At 40.3% G+C, this 26,919-nt stretch overlaps 1 protein-coding gene across 1 annotated transcript; it reads right to left on the bottom strand.

The window, feature by feature from the left end:
- Nucleotides 1-10,444: 10,444 nt before the first annotated feature.
- LOC310725211 (uncharacterized protein) lies at nt 10,445-26,795 on the bottom strand. Its single transcript, XM_083539994.1, has 4 exons — nt 26,662-26,795; nt 25,959-26,557; nt 25,642-25,687; nt 10,445-11,007 (listed from the first exon to the last, which is right to left on the bottom strand). The coding sequence occupies exons 2-4, from the start codon at nt 26,234-26,236 to the stop codon at nt 10,966-10,968; spliced, it is 366 nt and encodes a 121-aa protein (XP_083396120.1). The 5' UTR covers nt 26,237-26,557; nt 26,662-26,795; the 3' UTR covers nt 10,445-10,965.
- Nucleotides 26,796-26,919: the final 124 nt, after the last annotated feature.

The raw sequence follows: 26,919 nt of genomic DNA, 5'->3' as shown, positions 1-26,919 counted from the left end.
GCTCTGTGCTCTCCTGAAGTCCACAACCATCTCTTCAAATCTGCCCTTCCCAAGTGATGTTATTGGAGTAAACATGAATAAACCTCTACCTTTTCCCAAATCATCCCCTTAATCCTTTTTTAAAGGAAAGAACAGTATGTAGAAATAAAATCCACCCTCCTATAAAATCTACAGCTTTAAACCCAACTTGTAATCTCACTGAACTGAAGCATTGATTCACTTAAATCATAGTACATTTGTATCATTTGTAATGTATTTTTAGTGCAGTTGCAGCTAAATGTAGAGCTGCTACTAGATGAAAAGGATTAGAGGTGATGTAGGGCTTTTGTGTGTGTTTTCAGAAGAATCCAGACTCTGGTGAGGACTATGAGGTCTGTGCTGATGATCACTAAATTGACTGAAGATCACGTTCACGTTCTTAGTGGTTTTGATGAGGAACATAATCAGGATCCCCACTCTGTTCAGATTGAGTTTATAATTGTTTACATCATAAACATATAAAGTTCATATATATATATAAATAATAAGGATAATAATAATGAAGATGATAATGGGTTCAGCAGGTTCACAGAATAATTCATGAGTCACTGTTCTATGTACAATAAAACATTTTATTTTTAATGACTGAAAATGCTACAAAAATGTCAAACGATAAAGTATAATTGATGCAAACACACAAAGGTACAAATACAAATACAAAACAATAGATACAAATAGCAGTAAATCCACAAAAGTAAAATCATAACACAACTATATAATATTAGCACAAATATTTATACACAGTAAAATGATATCAAGTCTCTGAGTGGCTTAAAATACCGGAAATAAATAATTAGAGGAGCAGAACTGGAATAAACAGCAGGTGTGGCTGCGGATGAAGGACTGGATGCAGATGAAGGACTGGATGCAGATGAAGGACTGGATGCAGATGAAGGACCGGATGCAGATGAAGAACCGGATACAGATGAAGTACTGAATGCAGATGAAGGACCGGATGCAGATGAAGGACCGGATGCAGATGAAGGACCGGATACAGATGAAGGACTGGATGCAGATGAAGGATCGGATGCAGATGAAGGACCGTGTCGGATCTCAGAATCCCCTCTGAGACCAAACACCTCAGGAGTGCTCCAAGTTTACCTCTTTGGTTCTTAATTAACACTAACTCGGTCGGAACTCCCAATAAAAAGGTCCAGAGACTTGGATGAGAAGGACAGCAAAATACAAGTTTATTTCTTTTCTCTGCAGAGAAGATCAATCACCAAAACAGATGTAATCCAAAGGAAAAACTCCTTTTCAGAATAATAGATGCTTGCAAGCGCTTCAAAAGGAAAGTCCCCAAAACCCTAATGGGTGAATCACCTAAGGTGATTTCCACCCTGAACCTCTAGGTAGTTTCCAAAAATCAGAGCTCACCAAAAGATGAAAGTACCAAATAAAATCCCGAAAAGAAAGTCTTCAGACCGGTCCTGAAGGTAATCCTACTGCTCAAAAAGAAACTGGAACTCGACTACTCGACCACGGACAACGAACTACCGAACCAACACACTCTGCTGAGAGTGTCTCTTATTTATGTGCAGGCGCCTCTAGGCGCCTCCTACCTTAATTTGCATGGTTCTACTCGAAATCCCATTATTTCTGACCTACCCAATTTTTGGGCCCTTCCTACTCATTATTATGCATCACGTGGTGAATCCTAATTCCCATTATTTTCGTTCCCTCCTGGTTCTTCCTCTTCCCTTCGTCATTTCCTCCACGTGATCCCTCTTACCTATATCCCCTTATTTTCGGGCCTTCTTGGGGTTCTATTTTTTAAAACTTGTCCTGTCTTCCTCATTCTTGTCTTAACTCTTGTTTGAGCAACACTATTTTGGACTAGCCTTCAGTTCCTTTGGATATTTTCTTATTTTCTTCTTCTTGATTATGCGTAAGTTTCTTCTCTTATTTTACCTTATTCTATGATTATATATTTCTCCTTAGACCTTAATTTTAATGCTCTTATGTACCTTTTTCTGCTAATGCTATGGTTATAGTTGATTATATGGCTGTGTGTTAGATATTTTTCTTAAGCTTGGCTGTGCACTAGTTCAGTACCTAGTGTACTAGACTGGTTCTTCCTATTTAGTTGCCACCATGCTATTTATTGACCTTGGTCTTGTTCTCTTCTTTCTGTGTGTTTTTCTAGCTCGTTACAAGACCACTAGACGCAAGAGTTCTCACCCTTACCCTAGGGGTTCCACTTCTCCCATTTCTCCCCATCGTCATTTTCAGATCTCCCGTTTGCTTGATGACTTGGACAACTATTTGGTCGACCCTTGTGATGGTCCTGATCGTCCTGCTTCTTCCTCTACTGCCCACACCTCTTCTTCTTCCGTTGATGTGGGCACTCAGACTGACCCTGTGCTGATTCTGCCTGTCAGTCCTCCTCCTGGGGCTCCCCTCTCATCTGACACTGACAGTGCACCTGATTCTGGGCCTGACTCAGGGCCTAGTTCGCCTGATCTTCCTCCAGGTGCTTCTCCTTCCTATTCCCCTACTTCTCCCTGCAATCCTCCTCATGGGCCCTCTTCTCCTCCTACTCCTTGGGCGTCTCCTGCCAGTGTCATCACGGTTGAGTCTGAGCCTGAGTCCAGCTTTGGGCCTGACCCCTGTGGGTCCCTGTCTTCTGAGCCCTACCATAGTCTGTCTCTTAACAGTCCCTGGCAGGTTTGTCGTCCCTGTCATCTTTTCCCTAAGTGTCCCCACTGGGAGTGTCGTCCTTAATAAACATGGTGGTCTTTTTCTAAATGGTCTCTGTTGTGGTTTCTTTATAAGCAAGCAATAGGCTTTGATTACATTGGTCTAAGGTCAACCTGTTAGGCAGGTTTATTAAAGCAGAGAGTATACTTAGTCTATTAAGTGATACTAAAACAACCTAACTGATAATTACTTTATAGACTTGGTTGTATAGACTTGGTTTGTATCGATGCCTATCAAAAAATTCCACATTACTATCACATTACTACTTGATGCAGATGAAGGACTGGATACAGATGAAGGACTGGATACAGATGAAGATCCCGATTTGTCCAGATGTTGCAGGATAAAGTGCAGTCCCATGTTCATCGAAGAAAGGAAGAAATATTGTGCATAAAATTGGCATTGGCGATTTAGTTTTTTGTAACCAATATTTCACTGTCAATTCCTTCTGTTCTCATAAGATTTAATCCCTGATAATACAGAGGACTCCTAACCAGATGAAGTCAAGTCAAGAGACTTTTATTGTCATTTCTACTATACACAGTGGTACACAGTACACAGTAAAAACGAGACAACGTTCCTCCGGAATCCTGGTGATACACTAAACAATAACATAAAGCTACAACACAACACAAGCTACATAAAGTGCATCGAGTGCAACCTGGTGCAAACAGTGCAGACAAAAAACAGTACAGACAGACAACACAAGACATGACACAAAACCAAGATAGCGCCGACCAGTGAACCTACTGTATACTGGTCGGCGCTATCTTGGTTTTGTGTCATGTCTTGTGTTAGAGACAATGCTGTTTGTTTTGCGGATGCAGGGTGTCGTGTAAATGTGCATAATAGATGGGAGAGAGACTCCGATGATCTTCTCAGCCGTCCTCACTATCCTCTGTAGGGTCATGCGGTCAGAGACGGTGCAGTTCCCAAACCAGGCAGTGATGTAGCCGCTCAAGATGCTCTCAGTGGTAGTCCAAATGTTATGAAGTTAATTCTAAACTATAGGCCTCTTATAAAGATGAGCAGGGTGCATCCAGGTAAAACCATGCACTCGTGAAAACACATCATCGGGTTGTCATTAAACTGAATCTGTTGTCAGAAGAGAAGAAGGCCGGCATTGCTCCAGTTATTGACGTAATTTTGTTGTATTTTGATCGAGACACATTCACTTTATAACACACCAATAAAAAAATGGTGAAGACTAACAAGAATTCTGAGAGATAAATAAGAAAACTCTTCACTAACTCTTCCTCTGGCCACAGAAAAGCCAACACATCCTTTTGCATCCTAAAACGAAGCCTGAAGTCTTCCAATGTTTGTGAGTCGAAGAATCTGTGTCCAGCGACTGTTCTAGACTTCACCAGAACTAGAATTCTGACTGGTTCTGCTCTCGTGAATCCACTGTTGCTAATCATCAAAGCAGTTCTCTCTTAACCTGTGCACCAATTGGTCTGTTGACCTTAGAAGACTGCCTAAGTGAGAACTCAGGGCTGAATCAGGAGAGATCTCAATAAAAGATTATTTCTCTTTAGTAGGAAGGAGCCACATCCATAATGAAGATGAAACTCACTCACTGGAGTCACCTAATCCTCCTTATCCTCTGTGAACACATTATTTAAGAAGCCCCACATATGCAAGGAGAAGAGACTTGATTAGAGCATCCAGATCCACCTCATGCACATGCAGCCAACACGTAGTGGACACGAGCAAATCCCACTGCTAAATCCTGTTACATATATACCTGATAATGATGCTGATGGACATATTATTAAACAAGCACGGAGAAAAAAAATTCTGAAGCCTCTCGTTTTCTTGGAGAATGTAAAATAAATGCTGAGGAAGGTTTGCCTGAACAGATGAGATGAGATGTGAAAGAACGGTAAAGTGGCTTTGCTAACGTGTGTCTATTTCTCTTGTACCTGCGTCACTGCTGTATTTCAGTTTATTACAATTTCTTGGATAATCTTGGTATAATTCTGTGAAGTTAGCATGCTAAGCTAGCCCCGGTCCGTCTTCAGAGAGCATGGAGTCCCGCTGACCTTCACTCGCTTTATACACAGTTTACAGCCGTTTTTATCTTATTTATGACTGTAATATCGCTCTTCTCTCAGGAACAACAGAAAAGTTGTGAAGACATGATATTTTATCTGTTCTTTACCTCTGTAATGTGCGCATGCGCTGAGTGTGTCTGTGTGTGTGTGTGTGTGTGTGTGTGAGAGAGAGAGAGAGAGAGAGAGAGAGAGAGAGAGAGAGAGAACGCGTGCGAGAGAGAGAGAGACCGGGTGACGTCACAGACGGTGGGCGGGGCATCTCTGTGTGACGTCACAGTGGGTCAATGTCTATAAGTCAGAATGCGTCTGTGTTTCTCTAATTTCTAAGGTTTGTGCGTTTGAGTAAAGACACGTAAACATGGTGCTCTTCAGAAGGTTTAGAGAAATTTTTCAAACCAGAAGAAAGAAGAAATCTGGAGAAGCTGGAACACATGGAGAAAGTAGTAACAGACTTGGATGCATTTAATAATCTGATGATAGAGAAGTTAGCAAAAGAGAATGAAGAGAAAGCCATTCTGCTGCAGACGGTGCAAAAGCTGGAGGCTACTTTGTCTTCTGAGCGAAAGCAGTGGGAACAGGACATAAATGAGAGAAACTCCACACATCTCCAAAACATCACCGAGCTCCAGTCTTCCCTGAAGCTCTATGAGAAACAGAAGGAAACAGTAGAACGTGAGAGAGAGAGCTGGGTGAGAGAACAAAAGCGACTGCTGGAACGTGTTGCTCAGCTTGAGGCCACTTTGAAAAGAGAGAAAGAAAAGAAAGCCAAACTAGACACGGAGGAGAGAAACAATTTACAGCTCCAGACCATCAGAGAGCTTCAGGATTCTTTGAATCTCTTTGAGAAGGAGAACAATAATTTGATGAGAGACCGAGACGAATTGGAGACACGTCTTGCTCTTCGAGAGGCCACTTTGCTTTCTGAGCAAAATAAACACAGAAAAGAAAAAGAGAAGGCCAAACAAGACCTGGAGGAAATTACTTTCTCACACCTCCAAACCACCAGGAAGCTCCAGGATTTCCTCAACCACTGTGAGGAAGAGAAAAAGAGGGCAGAGCACAAGATAAATAATTTGATGAGAGAACGAGAGCGACTGGAGGAACATGTTGCTCAGCTGGAGGAAACTTTGGAGTTTGAGAGTGAATGGAAGAAGAAACAAAAGACCAAACGAGACATCACTCGCTTTATAACCAGATTCCCCAATAATTCATGAGGAACAGGAAATGGCAGCACTGGAGAGCAACAATCTGCAAAGCTCTGGACAGGTTTAGATTCAGCATGTGAGCACATGCCATACATATAATAAAGGACAAAACATCAATGTTTATTGTAATATTTAATAAAAACTTTATATTTTAATATTGTGTCTGTTTTGTGTCTTTTATTAAAGTGTTGGACTTCATTTAAATCGTAACTAAGAATTAAAATCCACATGATAAAATGTTGGAAAAATGTGACAAAAGTGAATGATAATAAAATAAATGTTTTGATTGAAATAATTTGAACATGAACAGAAGTTAAACTGAACAAAACTATCGATTGCTGCAAAAAGTTTAGTTCGAATGCAGCCTTATAACATCTACTGTTTAAATATAACTTCTGACCACCTCAGTTAGTTACAAAACATCAGAAATAAATATTTGGAATTCAAAACAACAATTTAATTCAATAGATTTATTTTAATAATTCAATCCATTCAGTCCTTCCCGTGGGCTCACCACCTGCAGGAGGGACCGTTAAGGGACGGTGCTGTGAGGATTGGGCAGCAGTCGGAGGCGGGGGCCTGCTTAGACTGCTGCCCCCGTAACCCGAATTACGGATAAGCGGGAGAAAATGAATAAGTGAATCCATTCAGTTTATTCAATTCATTTAAAAAAGATTTGGTTCGGTAATTTCGATTCCTTAGATTCAGTTCAAGTCACTGAGTCAGTTCACTGGTATTGATTCAATTGAGTCTGAATTGATTGATCCAAATAAATCTTATCATCTGCTGGTATCTACACACAAACACAATTCAGTTTAAATAACAATGCTTCTTATAAACCTGGTAGAAAAACGTGTACTTTGCCAGTTTTGAAGTAGAATTCCATAACATTACTTAAATTGTGTGAATTGTGTAACTCGAGTAATTCAAATACAAAAAAGCATCGAGGCAAATAACTTGGCTTAGTCTATTTAACTACACACAGAGCACCGTGTTTCCCCACGGACCATTCTTACTGATGCACCACCCGCTAAACTCTGAACAGGTAACACAGAAGACGCTGCAGAATGAAAAATGGAAGAACAGGAGGAGAAAACAGCGAGGGCTGAGGAGAAGATCCAGGCCAAAGAAAACGAAAAATGTTTCAAAAGTTTTTTATTAAAAGAAGAATGAAGCAGCTCTCCTATAGCTCTAAATCCACAAACATTTGGGGGATTTCTAACGCTTAGTTCAGGCAACTCTTAAAGGTTAATACTTTTCAACTACGTAAATCGTTTCACCAGCAGGTTTGAGTTCATCTACATCTCAAGCTTTAAATGCTGACTGAAATAGTTCAAGCAAAGTTCAAGCAAAGTAGTGAAAAACATGATGAAGTGTGCGAGTCAGAAGAAGTAGGTCTCACTGTGCATTTCATTCTCAGAGCCGGGCTCGGGTTCGTTCTTCGGCGGCTCGGCTTCCTGCGCTTCGATCTCATCTGCTGGTGTTTCTGCTGAAGCCAGATGCTCCACAATCACAGGAGACACACTGGAATTCTCGACTGTGGTTGAGACTGGCTCAAGGTCAAAGTCAGACTGCTGGAAAGCGAGCTCTGGCTTATCCTAACACACAAACACACCCAATTAATAATAAAACACCAGGATTACTGTGAATTTGTAGTGTAAATGTAGGTTTCACACATTCACCGAAGTGAACGACAGCATTTCTATCTTTATATATAGTTATTTAAAGAAATACTCCAGTGTTGGCACCTCAGTTTATATCTACAGTATTTGTAGTCCATGTGCAATAACTACAACCAAGAGCTAACATGCCTCCTAGTTTATTGAGACGAGCAGAAAACGTTACTCATCACTCGATTACAATGAAAGTCAAAGGGCAGTTGTGGGAAAAAGGAAGGATTATGTGAGATTTTTATACGGCATTACCAAAAGATAATATTGCATATTGAAGCTGAAGAGGTAGACTTTTCAGCGTCATCTAATGCAGCATATTTTACTGAATTACTCTCAAGCTGTTTATCTGTAGACAACAGAGACAGTAGCAATTAAATCACAGACTAGACGGGTAAAAAAAAATAAAAATAATAATAATTAAGATATTGGGACTTACCTGGTTTTAAGTCGGCAGGAGCAGGGCGTCCCTGAGCTCTGTCCCCATAATAGACACGCTCATTTTTCAAGTCAAGTTTATTTCTATAGCGCTTTTCACAACAGACATTGTCTCAAAGCAGCTTTACACAAATCAACAGTGAAGGTGAATGGTGTGCATTTATCCCTGATGAGCAAGCCGTGGCGACTGTGGCAAGGAAAAACTCCCTTAGATGTTATGAGGAAGAAACCTTGAGAGGAACCAGATTTAAAAGGGGAACCCATCCTCATTTGGGTGACATCAAGAGTTTGATCATAAATCTTTCAACAATACAGAACACTGGAGAGTGAGAACTAACATGATTACTGGAGTATAAGATTATAAGTTATGTTCTTTCTGCAGTCTTATACAGTCTATATGGTTAGTAGCTCCTGGTTTTATAAGCTCAGCATTTGTGATCATCACAGATCCAGCATCAGCTTCTCCATGCCAGAGCCTTTAAACACTCCAGGAGGTCCAATGTCAAACTCCACACATGTAGCGGGATCCAAATGGCACTGGTACGTCTCTAGATGGTTCGGGATGTTTGTGAGTTCTGCATCTACTTCTTTAAAGGTCCATAATCTTCACGAGGTGGGATGTGACTGGAGCTGGCCAAACCTCAGGGTGTCTCGGGACGGGGAGAGAAAGAGAAGCAGTGGAGAGGAATTAGCGTAGCTGCTGTTCATGATATTAACAGCACAAGTTGATAATGTGCATGTGATCAGATGTTCTGGAGCACGAAGTTATGATATGTGATGTGTGTTATGTGTAGGCTTTGCTAAAAAGATATGTTTTTAATCTGCACTTAAACTGGGAGAGTGTGTCTGAACCCCGAACACTGTCAGGAAGACTATTCCAGAGTTTAGGAGCTAAATGTGAAAATGCTCTACCACCTTTAGTGGACTTTGCTATTCTAGGAACTACTAGAAGCCCAGAGTTTTGAGATCTCAGGGAGCGTGATGGATTGTAACGTGTTAAAAGACTGGATAGATACATAGGAGCCAAACCATTTAGTGCTTTATAAGTGAGAAGTAGTAGTTTGTAGTCTATTCGAAACTTAACAGGAAGCCAGTGTAGGGACGATAAGATTGGGGTTATGTGATCATATTTTCTTGACCTTGTGAGAACTCTTGCTGCAGCATTCTGGACTAACTGAAGCTTGTTTATTAATGATGCAGGACATCCACCTAGTAATGCATTACAGTAGTCTATTCTGGAGGTCATAAACGCATGGACGAGCTTCTCTGCATTGGATATAGACAACATGTTTCTTAACTTAGAAATATTTCTAAGGTGAAAGAAGCTGTTTTTGTAACTTGGTTAATATGATTTTTGAAAGATAAGTTGGTGTCTAAAATAACTCCCAGGTCTTTTACTGTTGAACTAGTAGTTACAGAACATCCGTCTAAATGCAAGTTGAGATGCTGGAGCTTCTGTATACTAGTTTTTGGGCCGATGAGCAAAATCTCAGTCTTATCAGAATTTAATAGCAGAAAGTTATGGGTCATCCAATCTCTTATTTCCTTAACACACTTAGTTATCCGAGCTAATTGAGCTGTATCGCCTGGTTTAGATGAGATATATAGCTGAGTATCATCAGCATAACAATGGAAGCTAATTCCATGCCTTCTAATAATATTTCCTAACGGAAGCATGTATATTGTGAAAAGCAGGGGTCCTAGAACTGAACCTTGCGGCACGCCATAATTTACTTGCATTAGCCTGGATAGCTCTCCATTTAAATCTACGAAATGGTAACGATCGGACAGGTAGGATTTAAACCAGCTTAATGCCTGTCCCTGAATGCCGATGTAATTCTGTAAGCGATCTAGGAGGAGATCATGATCTATAGTGTTTAATGCAGCACTAAGATCTAGTAAAACCAACAGCAAGATGAAGCCTTGGTCTGAAGCTAAAAACAGGTCATTAGTGATTTTAACTAGAGCAGTTTCTGTGCTATGATGGGGCCTAAAACCTGACTGAAATTCTTCAAAGATATTGTTCTCTTGCAGGTAGGAACATAACTGGGCAGCGACAATCTTTTCTAAAATCTTAGACATAAATGGGAGATTTGAAATTGGTCTGTAATTCGATAACCTGCACTGGACATTTCTCACTCTGTATAAAATAAATAAAAATAAAGTTATGGTACCTGTGTTTAATCATGTTCTCATACACATTTTTGTCTGCACAAACCTTATAAAACAGATCGAACCATTTCTTCTGACGGGGAGCGGATGTGTTTCCAGCTTCAGAGCCAAACCTCATCGTCCTCTACCGCCTCAGACGAGACGTCCACTCATCGTCCTCTACCGCGGCAGTCGAGACATCCACTCATCGTCCTCTACCGCCGCAGACGAGACGTCCACTCATCGACCTCTACCACGGCAGTCGAGACGTCCACTCATCGTCCTCTACCGCCACAGACGAGACGTCCACTCATCGTCCTCTACCGCCGCAGACGAGACGTCCACTCATCGTCCTCTACCGCCGCAGACGAGACGTCCACTCATCGACCTCTACCGCGGCAGTCGAGACGTCCACTCATTGTCCCTTACCGCCGCAGACGAGACGTCGTCTCATCGTCCTCTACCGCCGCAGTCGAGACGTCCACTCATCGTCCTCTACCGCCGCAGACGAGACGTCCACTCATCGTCCTCTACCGCCACAGTCGAGACGTCCACTTATCGTCCTCTACCGCCGCAGACGAGACGTCCACTCATCGTCCTCTACCCCCACAGACGAGAAGTCTACTCATCGACCTCTACCGCGGCAGTCGAGACGTCCACTCATCGTCCTCTACCGCCACAGTCAAGACGTCCGCTTATCGTCCTCTACCGCCGCAGACGAGACGTCCACTCATCATCCTCTAAAGCCTTGTGTGAAACAAACACAAACAAACAAACACAGTAACGTAATGCATGTACAACAGTTTCTTTAAAGATCTATGAATCTGCTGCTGTTGTTTTTAATATTGTACATCATAATAGACGACAGCATGGAAGTGATGCAACATACTGCACTGATGAGCTCACGAAAAAACACATTAATGTAAATGTAATGCATGTATGAGAATTTTGTTTTTAAGATACATGAATCTGTTGTTGTTTATGTCGTTAATGTAACATATAATAAGAGATAGTAGCTTGAAAAGTGATGCAATGTACAATTACCATGCGCAAAAATACATTAATACACAATATCATACACAAAAAAGTTCTTTCTAATGATCTGTTCTGTATGCTAATGCAGTTCATTGTAAAAGACAGTAACACATGAAGTGCTGCAGTATATTAGTACATCATGATCACCAAAGATCAGAACAACAACCAGAACAACACCATAATAGACAATAAAATACAGGAAAATATGCACAAGTCGATTGTGGTTCATGTGGTTGGTCATGTAGTAAATTTTACCTGAGTTTTCTTAAAGTCTAATTCCAGAAAATATACGTGCCGTGGACTACAGTTAAACGCCTGGAGAATAAAAGATGGACAAACTCGTGCCCAGTGTTGTGCTGGTTACTAAGAAATAGTGACTAGTTACAGTTACTAGTTAATTCATTCAAAAAGTAACTCAATAACTTTGTTGATTATTTACACCAAAAAGTAATGCGTTACTGTTAAAAGTAACTTTTTAGTTTCTTTTTAAAAGAACCTTCTTTAATGTTCCCATTAATGCCCTTTTATGTGTTATGGTCTACAAACACAAAACTGACTTAAACACACAGTCATTTTTAAACACTATTTTATTAAAGTCGGAGCAGCACAAACTGAATATATCACAAGGATTTCTGAAATAAAGAACAAAACAAGCTGAATAATATATTCACAATCAAAAACTAAAGTGGCTTCTGCATCATAAAAGCTGTTGTGTTGAGCTCTTAAACATGTTCCTTTCACAGCTGAAAACTATCAACAATGTAGAACAGAACACCGGGTTAGCTTCTAGCTTCTAGCTCCTCAGGCATGGAGTTTCTGGAGGTGTTGCTATCACAGTAGATACGACCTTCAAACCAGAAAGACACAGCTTACATTAGACTAAAAACTTTTTGTCTTTATGCTCAACTAAAGTGAAATAATGAGCGTATTTCCACTTTGAGAAACTCGTCTTGCTCTCGCCTCGACTCGCCATTACTGCCGCACAGACCTGAATAAACAGAGACACGCCCACAGTGCATCTTCTTCATGTTTACAGTGGTTCATCCTCCAATCCTACAATGCGTCTCTGCTGTAAACAGGTTAGACTGTAGTCTACACTTCAGCCCAAATTCATTCATTTTATAAAAGTTACCATACGGTAACGGTAACAAAGTTACTTTATTTTTAAAAGTAATGCGTTACCTTCCAACACTGTATGTATATATATATTTATTTTTTTTATGTGTGTGTGTGTGTGTGTAAGACAGTGAGGAGTGTGACTTCTGAAGACAGAAGTCTGTCCTGAAGGTGTATCAGCACTTCACTGAACTGTACACTCACCTGATACACACACACACACACACACACACACAGCTGCATTAACACATTTAAATCGCTATCTCTCTAATCACACTTAATTCCTCCAGGATTAATTACAGGTTGGGTGACCTCTAACCTCTCGTGTGATGCTGATGTTCCTCCTCAGAAGTCCGTCTGCTGTCTGAAGTCTCAGCTCCACCCTCTTCAGGTCATCAGACTTCATCAGGGCTGTCAATTAAACACAACCTATGTTTATCTACACTTATGATACCAGGACGAGAAAAAACCCCTCTGAAGATGTTCTTCTTAAAGACTGAAATCCGTATCAGAGCTCTTTTATAGAAATATATATATGACTGTATAATGCTGCTGCCATTAGGACTTTATTTCACATCACATGAATCTGCTGCACTTGTGAGTGGATTTGATTCGGACTTTTCTGATAAGCGTCTCTAATAGATCAGTGTAATTATTATAATATTAACGCTTAGTGGCGTCTCACCGTCCAGACTACAATTATCTCATACATACAACTGAGCATATCATTTAAACTCACACCTAGAGGTCGACTGATACAGGATGACCAATATATGTTGCTGATTTCTTTTGTCCGATATGTTTGTCCAAATAAAATCTCTACAAATTTAAACCTATTTTGTAATGACACTGAATTAAAATAAAAAAATTAATAAAAAATCTGTGTGACATGAACAACTCATATTTCTTGTCCACTTATTACACTATTTATAACTTTTAGAATAAACTTTAAAAACTGGACCAATATAAAGTTTGTTCACAAACTTTTACTAAACTGAGTTTATTTATATGATCATCACCATTCATTACATCTCATTACCTCTGTCTTTGTCCCGCTTTTCTTCTTCTACACTTTTTCTTCTATTTTATTTAATTTGTATTGTTTTCCAGCACAGTAATGTGATGAATGTAAATAATGTTATGTTTGCATCATTATGCTATAAAACACATATTATCCCATTAAGTTCTGAGCATGCGCAGAAAGAACCAGAGACATGACTGCACAGCGTTTTTTACTCGTTTACTCTGCACACTGCAAACACACCCACATGCAGCACGAGAGCGCCCTCTAATGGCTATCAGATATTATAACATTAATGCAATGTTACCAATGTCACTATGACCATTATTAATTTAGGGGCTTCAGGAAAGTCTGCAAAGGAAACAAAACTATACCTACCTTTTCCGGTTTGTCTGAATCATTGCACGAAACACATTAAAAAAAATCAGAAAACACAGCGACAAGTCAGACAAACCGGAAAAGGTAGGTATCGTTTGTGAATGTAAACTTATCAATCATTGAAGAAGACACCTGTCATTCACCTGTATATCTTGACTGACAGGTGTCTTGTCCAATGATCGGTAAGTTTAAATTCACAAACTATACCTACATTTTCCGGTTTGTCTGACTTGTGTTTTCGGATTTGTTATTTTGTTTTCGGATTTGTTAATCTGTTTTGTACTTCTCACACACACACACACACACACACACACACACACACACACACACACACACACACACACACACACACACACACGTGCTCAGCTCTGCTCGGTGTCTTTCTCCTTTTTCTCCTCGTCACCAGTCACTAAAACAGAGCACACTGATTAGTCCCATCAGCCACAGATCTGCTTCTCACCGCTCGTTTCCCCCCGGCTCCACCCTCCATTCACCAACCGCCGCTCGTGCACGCACCCGCTGCTCCATCCAGCAGTAGTGTTCAGGTGTTGTGAGGTGAATCCAGTGTTAACCCTGTCAGAATAACTGCTGAAAGATCATCCACTTTCTTGTGCCAATCCATGCGATTAATTATAAAGTACAGATGTTTAAGTGAATCAGGTTCTGCCCCACATTAACTGTCAGCTATATTGCTTTCAGAGCTCAAAATGAACAAAGCACTAAAGCTGCAAGAAAATACCTCAACTTCAGTTTCTGTCAAATTTCTTTTCTTTAAGGACATCAAACATCACTGACTTTACTAAAGTGGATTTCAAAAAAAAAAAATACCATCATTGAATGCTCTCTGTGATGAAGAGACATTAGACATGATTGAAATTCAAAATCTTTATTTATTTAATAGTGTTTATTGTGTCTCGCTGTAGTAAAATTGTTCAGACGCTCTGTTTCTCTTGTCGTCTTCTTCTTTTTCTATTTCTCCTTTTCTTTTGAAGGTTTTTTTGTCTCAGCTGAGCAACAATTTCCTCCCATCGCTCTCGGACTCTCATATAATGTTCTGTTTTATTCTCTGAAGTCTTCTTTTCTTCCTCACAGAGATTCTGGGTATCCTGGAGCCCCCTGTTGGTCTGAAGCTGTAAGTTGTTCCTCTCCTCTATGTCAAGTTTAGTTTTCTCTCTTTCGTCCTCTTGTTTTTCCTCAAAATCCAACGTGGGCTCAAACTGAGAAACACGTTCCTCCAGTCGCTCTTTGTCTGTGATTAAATGATCTCTCTCCTGCTCTGCACTATTTTTCACTTTCTCACAGTGATTCTGAGTATCCTGGAGCTCCATGGTGGTCTGTTCCAAAGTGACCTCAAGCTGAGCAACATGTTCCTCTAAATTCTTTTGTTCTCTCGTCCAGCTCTCTCTCTCACAGTCTACAGTTTTCTCCAGTTCCTCATGGATTTTCAGGGAAGACTGGAGCTTCGTGGTGGTCTGTTCCAACGTGACCTCAAGCTGAGCAACATGTTCCTTCAGTTGTTCTTGCTCTATCATCCAGGTCTCTCTCTCACATTCTACAGTTTTCTCCAGTTCCTTATGGATTTTCAGGGAAGACTGGAGCTTCATGGTGGTCTGTTCCAACGTGACCTCAAGCTGAGCAACATGTTCCTCCAGTTGTTTTTGTTCTCTTCTCCAGCTCTCTCTCTCACATTCTACAGTTTGCTCCAGTTCCTCATGGATTTTCAGGGAAGACTGGAGCTCCATGGTGGTCTGTTCTAAAGTGACCTCGAGCTGAGCAACATGTTCCTCCACTTTCTCTTGTTCTCTGTTTCAGGTCTCTTTCTCACAGTCTACAGTTTTCTCCAGTTCCTTATTGATTTCCAGGGAAGACTGGAGCTCCATGGTGGTCTGTTCCAAAATAAACTCAAGCTGAGCAACACGTTCCTCCAGTTGTTGTTGTTCTCTCGTCCAGCTCTGGCTTCTCTCAGTTATGTCCTGTTCCTGCTGCTTTCGCTCAGAAGCCAAAGTAGCCTCCAACTTTTGCACCATCTGTAGCAGAACGGCTTTCTCTTCTTTCTCTTCTGTTATCTTCTCTATCATTAGAAGAGAAAATGCATCCAAGTCTTCTACTACTTTCTCCATGAGTTCCAGCTTCTCCTTCATTTCAGCAATCTGCTTAGATTTCTTTGTTCTTCTGCTTTGAAAAAACTTTCTCAACCTTCTGAAGAGCTCCATGTTTATGCCTCTTTACTCACACGCACAAACCTTGGAAATGAGAGAAACAGAGACGCGTTCCCAATTATAGACGTTGCCTTACTGTGACGTCACAGGGAGATGCCCCACCCTCCGTCTGTGACGTAACCCGGTCTCTCTTAACCTGACACTATGCGCATGCGCACATTACAGAGGTAAGGAGCGGATAAAATATCATGTCTTCACAGCTTTTCTGTTGTTTCTGAGAGAAGAGCGATATTACAGTCATAAATAAGATAAAAACGGCTGTAAACTGTGTATAAAGCGAGTGAATCCGAGTTGAGAACCGGAAGTTGACCGGAGTGACTCTATGAATGTTGCAGATTCATAAATGACCAGTAGGTGGCAGTGTGATGTGTATTAGAGCTCACTGTCACAGCAGGTAATTAGAAGTAGTGGAGCTCTAATGACGTCATTAATAGCGAGGACAAGACACACAGCAGTTTGGGATTCTTTTATTGACTTTATTGATTAATTGATTTGGAGTATGATTGTGTTTCTGATCAAAGTAAGTTCATGTGTATGGAGTAAAAACAACCTGTACATTTCTCACTTCCAGACAGTATTATGAGATGTTCATCTGCTGGAAGTTCATGTTTAATGCTGAATGTTTTATAGGATTTACGAGCTGGAATAAATGTTTCTATATTGGTTTTGTTTTAAACGACTGGTGAATTTTTATCTTCTTTTTCCCCTCAACTATAAGGTTGAAACCATTTGTTTTTAAAATGCATTATTCACTAAATAAACATCAATGAAAACTGGATGATTTGTTTTTATTGAATGTAAAAATATTAATTTGAGGATAATTGAACTTAATGTATCGAATAGTTTTGGATTAAATGAAGACTTTACTGAACTAAACAGCACTGAATTCTCCTTTAAATCAACTTAAGTTTACTGAACTAAATACTGTTACTTATATGAAAATAAACCCGGTTTCTTGAACCCTGTTCGGTTTCAGCCCCACTTTTGGGCCTCACAGCTGAAAATGACCTTCCTGACTTTCAATGGTAAAAGTTCCTGACAACAGTGTGCTACATACACAATTTACATCTCTTTTAAAACAACACACTTTGGGCTTTACATCATCCAAAAATGCTGAAGTTATTTTTTAAAATATATAAATACATGAATTCGGTCCTGAAACAATCCAGAATAGTGACGGGTTAAAAGTCACATGTTTATAGTTTATATTTCAACTTTGAAGAAAATACAATAAAAACGAGTTTCCTATAAACATTAATCTGAGACTGTGTGTAGTCCTTTTCTCCCTCCGTCTGTTTGAGGAAAAGCAGCCTGATAACCAAATGTACTGGGAATAATAACATTCACACAATAAGCATAAGACTGGTATTTGAACATTAGAAAAACAGTAGAAGAAGAAAGTAATGAAAATAAAAGTAGCACAATGCTTCCTTCAGTGCCTCTGTGAATGATGGAGCACATCTGGACCTTCCTTTTATCCTTCCATTCTACAAACAGCACATCCTCTTCTCTCAGCCAGTGATGAGGCCTCGAGGAGCTTTTTTCAGAAGCTTGTTGGTGATGGTTTGAGGGTGTGTGGACTGAATTTTCCCACATGCTCAGATGTTATTTTTTAGGAGATCTCTAAACAGTGCTGGACTTGTGTAGAAGTCGTCAACAAACAGTTTGTAGCCCATTTCCAACATCTTCTTATCAACAAGTGGCATGACAGATGGTCTACAGACTGACTGGTGTGTAAAATCCTGATTCCACCTCTATTCAGGTGTGTTGGGGGATACAACCAGTGAAGACTGGGATTTTCTGTCTCTCACTCTTACTGGTAGAGCTGAAACAGGTGCTGAGTTTGGAGACTGCTTGAACCTCTTTTCTGGTTGATGGCTGGTGTGTGGAACCCACTTCTCCTCAGAAGATTCAACTAAATGACTGTTAAAAGACAAAAAAAAGGAAAAAATAGCATTGTATATCAAGTACATACTTTTGTAGTAGTATGAAATCAGGAACCACTGTGTATATTCACACATGGCAAAACCATGGAACAGTGGAGAACCTTCCCAGGAGTGGCCGGCCGACCAAAATTACCCTAAGAGCACAGCGACGACTCATCCAAGAGGTCAGAAAAGACCCCACAACAACATCCAAAGAACTGCAGCCTCACATGCCTCAGTTAAGGTCAGTGTTCATGACTCCACCATGAGAAAGAGACCATTTAAAAACTGCATGTTCACTTGTGTTATTGTTACTAATATTTAAATGAGGTTGATGATCTGAAACATTAACGTGTGACAAACATACAAAAAAATACGAAATCAGGAAATTGCAGTTGCTCAGCTGGAGGTCACTTTGGAACAAAACCAGCATGGAGCTCCAGGATTCTCTAAATCAGTGTGAGAAAGAGAAGAAATGTGCAGCGCATCAGAGAAATATGAGAGAAACCCAATGTTGAACCTCTTCATGTCCAATGATTAAAAATCAAAGGAAATGTACAAAATAATGAAATATTAAATTATTCAACATTTTTGTGTTTTTGTTACTATAATAAATATAAAAGTAATGAAACCTGTTCAGGGGGTGTCCCAATACTTTTGCCGATATAGTGTATCACTTCATTTGTGCTGGAACAGTTTTCTCTTTACAGGATCTGTACCTCAGGTATGAGAAAATATGACTATAACACACTGATAACACACTTACCAGGCAAGACTTCAGGAAGTGTTCAGACTTTTCCCTCATAAACAAAGGTAGACCTTCTGAGAGCTCTAGATTTTCTTTAGGCAGCACATCAGAAGCCTAAAAGACAGAAAAAGTTCAAACCTTCAGATTCATGGCTACTGAAAGTTGAAAGGACACTGGTTGTCAGCTCGCAATCTTTAAAAGGACAATTGATCGTGTCATGACCTCCACAAACGATTTCTGAGATGGTTTCAAAACTGTGGTATTTAAACTCGTACACCTTCACCACTCCACTGCTCTCCCTCTCATCCACACACACGTCTACTGACTTTCATTCTCCTTCTCTCCAGGACGCACCTCCACGTCTCCAGACTCTTCTCAACCTGCTCCCTACTCTCACCACGAATCACAATACCGTCGCCAAACATCATAGTCCACGGAGAGACTCCTGTCTGACCTCGTCCGTCCTCACGTGCCTCTGCATGCTATATCATGCTCTTCATTAGCATTGAAAACATCCGATTACTCCTTCAATCCTTTATTTCTACAAAGCCTTAAAATCTGGAAACAATTTAGAAAACATTTCGGTTTCCAGGCAGCATCAGGTCTGTCTCCTAAATATAAAAACCCCTCCTTTCTACCCTCTATTTCGGACGGATCCTTTGCACTGTGGTTTAGAAGGGGCATTGTAAACATTAATGATCTTTTTCAGGAGAATACATTTGTCACTTTTTTCTACCTGTCAGAAAAATTCAACCTTCCTAAAACTCATTTTTTCCGACATCACCAAATTCGTGATTTTGTAAGGAACACATTCTCTCATTTCCTGCACCCACCTCCTAAACAAGAGATTGATCGAGTTTTAGAAACAAAACTTTGTAAGGGTACTGTCTCTAATATTTATAAAACTATTTTTTCATTCGTTGTTCAATCGGGCTCTTCATCGCTTTCTAAAATAAAGAGTAACTGGGAATCGGACCTTAATTATAATTTCACGGATGAGGAATGGTCCAAGGCCCTTGGTCGTGTACATCCTCCTCTATATGCGCCCGTCATTCGTTAATACAGTTTAAATTGTTGCATAGAGTGTATTGGACAAAGACCAAACTATCTAAAATTAACCCTGGTTTGGATCCAACTTGTGATCGTGTCGGCGGCTTCGGCTACTCTTTATTATACTTTTTGTCTTTGCCCAGCCTTGACCTCTTACTGGACATCGATTTTTAAATCAATCTCTGGATACTTCATTTTAGATATTAAACCATGTCCCCTAATAGCATTATTTGGACTCAAGCCCACAAATCCCTCCTTGTCATCCTTACAATCAAACATGCTCGCCTTTTGTTTAATAGTAGCAAAGAGACTTATATTACTGAATTGGAAGAATCCTCACCCACCCAGTTCTTCTCATTAGATACATGACCTGTCTCAGTTTATTCAAATAGAAAAGATCAGATTTACATTACATGGTATTACGAAAAAGTTTTACACCACCTGGCAACCATTCTTATCATATTTAAGAGAAAGAGGAAAATAAAATCCTGTTCTCTTTGTTTAGCATTTTTGAGCTCTTCCCCTTGTCCCTGACTTCTTGGTAGATGTAAAAAGGAGAAAGGAAAACATATATTTGAGAGTGTTAATGTACTTAGGTGCAAATCTTTTATTTAGTTTTATTTTTCTTTCTTTTTGCTGTTCTTGATGCTCACATTCATGATTGTGATTGTGTGTATAACTTAGAAAGAGAGAGACCAATTTCTTGTTGTTGGACTAAATTAACCACTGTTCCATTGTCTTTCTCGCCTGAGTGTCTTTCTGTTTAAAGTGCATTAATAAAAAAGAGTTGGATAATAATAATAATAATAATAATAATAATAATAAGAAGAAGAAGCCAAGTGATTTTGAAATGTTTTGCCGGTGTCTATGATGACTGGTGGGTCCATCTAATACACAAACACCAAGCGTTCAAGGGAAGCAAATAAAAGCAAGACTGCTTCCATGCTAGAAGAACGATAGTGTTTTGAACTCCTCAGCAAACCGGTTCATTCTCCTGCTCTACTGAAACTGTGAATGTATGCAAAAGTGCCAACAGTGACCAAGAAGCTTTTCCCTGCGGTAGTTTCTGTAGTGTAGTGGTCATCACGTTCACCTCACACGTGAAAGGTCCCTGGTTCGACACCAGGCAGAAACAAGGTTGTGATTTTGAAGCTAGTGTTACATTCTTAGGCCTGTAAACTGTGTTACTCGACAGCATTAGAGAAATGTAGAAAACTTTCTTTTATATTGTTTCTGTAGTGTAGTGCTTTAAGTGTTATTGCTGCTGTTTGAACTACAAAAATGTTCAAACAAGTTAAATGTTCCTTATTTTAAAATATGCAAATGCAGTTATAAGAAATTAAAAACTATTTCTATTTTAATAAAATCTGAATTCAAGAAATTCCTGGAAAAAAATCACTTATTTTACACACAGAGCTGTGCAGTAAAGCTGAAACTCTACATCTTCAAACTGCATCATGTCAGTAAAAAAAAGGAAAACTTTACAGAAGTGTTTGATTTACAAAATGCTAGCTAGTGATGTACATGCAGCCCCTTTTTACATCATTAGAATGCACAATTACTGTAGGAAAATTATAATCTAAGAAACTCCTGGAACTAATAAGCAAAAAAAATGAACAGGTTCTTTAACAAATCTTGTTTAGTAAAACTTCAAATTGTTAAAAGCTTTTCACTGACATTCAGAAGTGTAACAATTGTTTCAACAACAAAAACATCTGTAGAGTCTTTAACACACCTTTATCACATTGTCCACAACAAGAGGGGTCGCACTAGATCCACTCATGGTCAGCAATGTCTGAGATGAGAGTGAGGACTCTGGGATTGACTGAACACTTTTTTCTTCTTGGATTCAACCTCGGTGCCTCTCAGGATTTATGGAAAAAAATAAAGAGTGAGAGAAAGATTGAGAAAATGAACAGCCTGAGATGGATATCAAATTGATACGTTTGATAAATCCAAAAAAGGTGTTCATAAAAACAGAATATTACCGTTGGAGAAACAGATCCAACACCAGCTTCTCCATGCCAGAGCCTTTAAACACTGCAGGAGGTCCAATGTCAAAACTCCACACATGAAGTGGGATCCATTTGGCACTGGTACGTCTCTAGATGGTTCGGGATGTTTGCGAGTTCGGCATCTACTTCTTTAAAGGTCCATAATCTTCATGAGGTGGACTGGACTGGTTAGATACATGGGAGCCAATCCATTAAGTGCTTTATATGTAAGAAGTAGTAGTTTGAAGTCTATTCGAAACTTAACAGGAAGCCAGTGCAGGGACGATAAGATTGGGGTTATATGATCATATTTTCTTGACCTAGTAAGAACTCTTGCTGCCACATTCAGAACTAACTAAAGCTTGTTTATTAATGATGCAGGACATCCACCTAGAAATGCATTACAGTAGTCTATTCTGGAGGTGATAAACGCATGGACGAGCTTCTCTGCATCAGATATTGATAACATGTTTCTTAGCTTAGAAATATTTCTAAGGTGAAAGAAGGCTGTTTTTGTAACTTGGTTGATATGATTATTAAAAGACAAGTTGGTGTCTAAAATAACTCCCAGGTCTTTTACTGTTGAACTAGTAGATACAGAACATCCGTCTAAATGCAGGTTGAGATGCTGGAGCTTCTGTGTACTGGTTTTTGGGCCGATGAACAAAATCTCCATCTTATCAGAATTTAATAGTAAAAAGTTATGGGTCATCCAATCTCTTATTTTTTTTTAACACACTCAGTTATCCGAACTAATTGAGCTGTATCGCCTGGGTTTGATGAGATATATATAGCTGGGTATCATCAGCATAACAGTGGAAGCTAATTCCATGTCTTCTAATAATATTTCCTAAGGGAAGCATGTACAGTGAGGAAAATAAGTATTTGAACACCCTGCTATTTTGCAAGTTCTCCCACTTAGAAATCATGGAGGGGTCTGAAATTGTCATCGTAGGTGCATGTCCACTGTGAGAGCCATAATCTCAAAAAAAAAATCCAGAAATCACAATGTATGATTTTTTTAACTATTTATTTGTATGATACAGCTGCAAATAAGTATTTGAACACCTGAGAAAGTCAATGTTAATATTTGGTACAGTATCCTTTGTTTGCAATTACAGAGGTCAAATGTTTCCTGTAGTTTTTCACCAGGTTTGCACACACTGCAGGAGGGATTTTGGCCCACTCCTCCACACAGATCTTCTCTAGATCAGTCAGGTTTCTGGCCTGTCGCTGAGAAACACGGAATTTGAGCTCCCTCTATAGATTCTCTATTGGGTTTAGGTCTGGAGACTGGCTAGGCCACGCCAGAACCTTGATATGCTTCTTACAGAGCCACTCCTTGGTTATCCTGGCTGTGTGCTTCGGGTCATTGTCATGTTGGAAGACCCAGCCTCGACCCATCTTCAATGCTCTAACTGAGGGAAGGAGGTTGTTCCCCAAAATCTCGCTATACATGGCCCCGGTCATCCTCTCCTTAATACAGTGCAGTCGCCCTGTCCAATGTGCAGAAAAACACCCCCAAAGCATGATGCTACCACCCCCATGCTTCACAGTAGGGATGGTGTTCTTGGGATGGTACTCATCATTCTTCTTCCTCCAAACACGTTTAGTGGAATTATGACCCAAAAGTTCTATTTTGGTCTCATCTGACCACATGACTTTCTCCCATGACTCCTCTGGATCATCCAAATGGTCATTGGCAAACTTAAGACGTGCCTGGACATGTGCTGGTTTAAGCAGGGGAACCTTCCGTGCCATGCATGATTTCAAACCATGACGTCTGAGTGTATTACCAACAGTAACCTTGAAAACGGTGGTCCCAGCTCTTTTCAGGTCATTGACCAGCTCCTCCCATGTAGTTCTGGGCTGATTTCTCACCTTCCTTAGGATCATTGAGGCCCCACGAGGTGAGATCTTGCATGAAGCCCCAGTCCGAGGGAGATTGACAGTCATGTTTAGCTTCTTCCATTTTCTAATGATTGCTCCAACAGTGGACCTTTTTTCACCAAGCTGCTTGGCAATTTCCCCGTAGCCCTTTCCAGCCTTGTGGAGGTGTACAATTTTGTCTCTAGTGTCTTTGGACAGCTCTTTGGTCTTGGCCATGTTAGTAGTTGGATTCTTATTGATTGTATGGGGTGGACAGGTGTCTTTATGCAGCTAACAACCTCAAACAGGTGCAACTAATTTAGGATAATAAATGTAGTGGAGGTGGACATTTTAAAGGCAGACTAACAGGTCTTTGAGGGTCAGAATTCTAGCTGATAGACAGGTGTTCAAATACTTATTTGCAGCTGTATCATACAAATAAATAGTTTAAAAATAATATATTGTGATTTCTGGATTTTTTTTTTTAGATTATGTCTCTCACAGTGGACATGCACCTACGATGACAATTTCAGACTCCTCCATGATTTCTAAGTGGGAGAACTTGCAAAATAGCAGGGTGTTCAAATACTTATTTTCCTCACTGTATATTGTGAAAAGCAGGGGTCCTAGAACTAAACCTTGTGGCACGCCATAATTTACTAGCATTTACCTGGATAGTTCTCCATTTAAATCTACGAAATAGTAACGATCGGACAGGTAGGATTTAAACCAGCTTAATGCCTGTCCCTGAATGCCGATCTAGGAGGAGATCATGATCTATAGTGTCGAATTCAGCACTAAGATCTGGTCAAACTAACAGCGAGATGAAGCCTTGGTCTGAAGCTAAAAACAGGTCATTATTGATTTTAACTAGAGTAGTTTCTGTGCTATGATGGAGCCTAAAACCTGATTGAAACTCTTCAAAGATGTTGTTCTTTTGTAAGTGAGAACATAACTGGGCAGCGACAATCTTTTCTAAAATCTTAGACATAAATGGGAGATTTTAAATAGGTCTGTAATTCGATAGCGTGTTTGGATCCAGATTAGGTTTTTTAATGAGGGGCTTAATAACTGCTAACTTGAGGGATTTAGGGACGTGACCTAAAGATAGTGAGAAGTTAATAATATTGAGAAGAGGTTTACCAGCTGTATGTAACACTTCCTTCAATAGATTAGTTGGAATGGGATCAAACTGACCTGTTGTTGATTTAGCTTTGGTAATAACATTATACAGCTCTTCCTGTCCTGTACATGTAAAACAGTGTAGTTGTAGGTGAGGTTGTGTCAGGAGATGCTGTCAGAATTGACCGCCACAATTGTTTTTCTAATGCTAGCAATTTTTTCAGTGAAGAAATTCATAGTCGTCACTACTAAACTGTGATGGAACACATTTTTCAGATCCCTGATTTGTAGTTAATTTAGATACTGAACTAAAAAAGGAACCTGGGATTGTTTTTGTTGTTTTCTATGAGTTTGCTCAGGTGTTCAGCTCTAGCAGCTTTTAGCGTCTGTCTGTAGCTTTGGGTGCAAGTGATCTAATGTTTAAAAGACCAAACTTTAGAACTTTTTGGTGTTTGCTTATCTGGCATTTTTCAGTTTTAACTGCAATAAGATTATTTCTGGATCTTGTGTATTTAATTCTTGGTTTTACTACATGAGGAATAGATACGGTTTCTATAAACTGGGCTGTGTGTGAACTTGTAACTATTTGGTTTGTTGTATAAATGTTCTCATAGACGTAAATTTCCTGATGTCTTACCAGTCAAATGGTGTGAAGTATCCTAGAGATGTTATCTGATAGCACTGCTGCTCCAACTCTGCTGAGGTGCAGGCCATCAGGGCGTAAGAACCTCGGACGCTGCCAGAAACAGTTCCAGTTATTAATAAAGAGAAGTTTGTGCTCTCGACACCATGACTGTAACCATTCATTTAGTGCAAAGAGTCTACTAAACTTCTCAGCCCCTCGCTGGTAAGTGGGAAGAGGTCCTGACACTATGATCCTCGTTGTGGGTGATGTGCTGCGTACCGTCTCCACCAGGATCCTGAAATCCCTCTTTAAGATCTCCGTTTGCCTCAGTCGGGTGTCGTTCGTTCCGGCATGAAGAACAACCACTCCGAAGTTCTCGTTCAGGATCGCGGGTACCTGCGCAGCGACATCGAGAACACGGGCACCAGGAAAACAGCGAGTGTGCACCCTACCTTTGTCTCCGGTAGCGCAGACATGCCGGACGATGGAATCTCCAAGAATCACAGTATTGGCGTTCCTTCTCGCGGAGAGGGGCGAAGCGGTTTTCGTTCGAGATCTCGAAGGCCGGTGGTGGTGGTGGGGGAGACGTCCTCGACCGGGGCTTGGCTCGTGTCTTCCGCTGCTGCAGCATCCAGGGTCCGTGGTGCACCGGTGCCGGAGTGAACGATACCTGGGCGGGCCGCGTTGTAGGTGCGCTGGACCTGGGCAGAGAAACACGCGGAGTTGAGGTGCTGGGAGCGTTAGATTCAACCCGGGAATTTACCTGGGACGAGTAACCGTATGCCAGGGATGTTTCCAGCGCCGCTTTCCGCTCTCGCAGCTGGGCATCGAATGAGTCCTCACCTGTGCTCAAAGGCAGACACACAGCCGGCATAGTGCTTATAATAGCAGATAGAGTTAAGATACAGAGATGTGATAAAGTGAGAGGGAATGAATATAGTCAACACTAGTGATAGTCGAGTTAACTAACTACAGGCACAAGACAGGAAGACAAAAAACTATTTAGGATTATTAAAAGAGGAAAAAAGGAGAGATAAATAGTAAAGTTTGTTTGAAAACGCAGAGAGAAATACAAACATGGAACTCGCGGCAAACAAGTCGAACACAAGAAGCTACGTCAAAGTGCCGTCATGAGACAAAACACTTGGCCATGCTGTCACCATCATCATAATCAGTTTGGGGGCATCAGGAAAGTCTGCAGAAAAAAACAAAACGTTACCACAGACTGAAAATACACTGTTTAGATAAAATACATCAACAACAAGACACAATTGTCTTCTCTCTCTGTATGTTACTTACTTCAGTGTAGAAAACTCTTAGTGAGAAACATCTCTTTTACTCCATCACAGGTCTGCACATGCAACAACTGCACTGTAACATCATCACTTCTACATGAGTTCTTCTACAGCTTACCGGTAAGTGTGCCATTACTGCCACCTAGCGGATAATTTACAAATACACTCATCATGACAGGTAGGTTCACACCTGTATTGTGTTGTATTGTATTGTATTGTATTGTATTGTATGTTGTATGCTCAAAGAAACACTAAAACAAAT

The sequence above is a fragment of the Silurus aristotelis genome, assembly GCF_946808225.1.
Source record: "Silurus aristotelis genome assembly, chromosome: 1".
In the NCBI taxonomy this organism is placed as follows: Eukaryota; Metazoa; Chordata; class Actinopteri; order Siluriformes; family Siluridae; genus Silurus; species Silurus aristotelis.
This window is presented reverse-complemented; position numbering and strand designations above follow the sequence as displayed.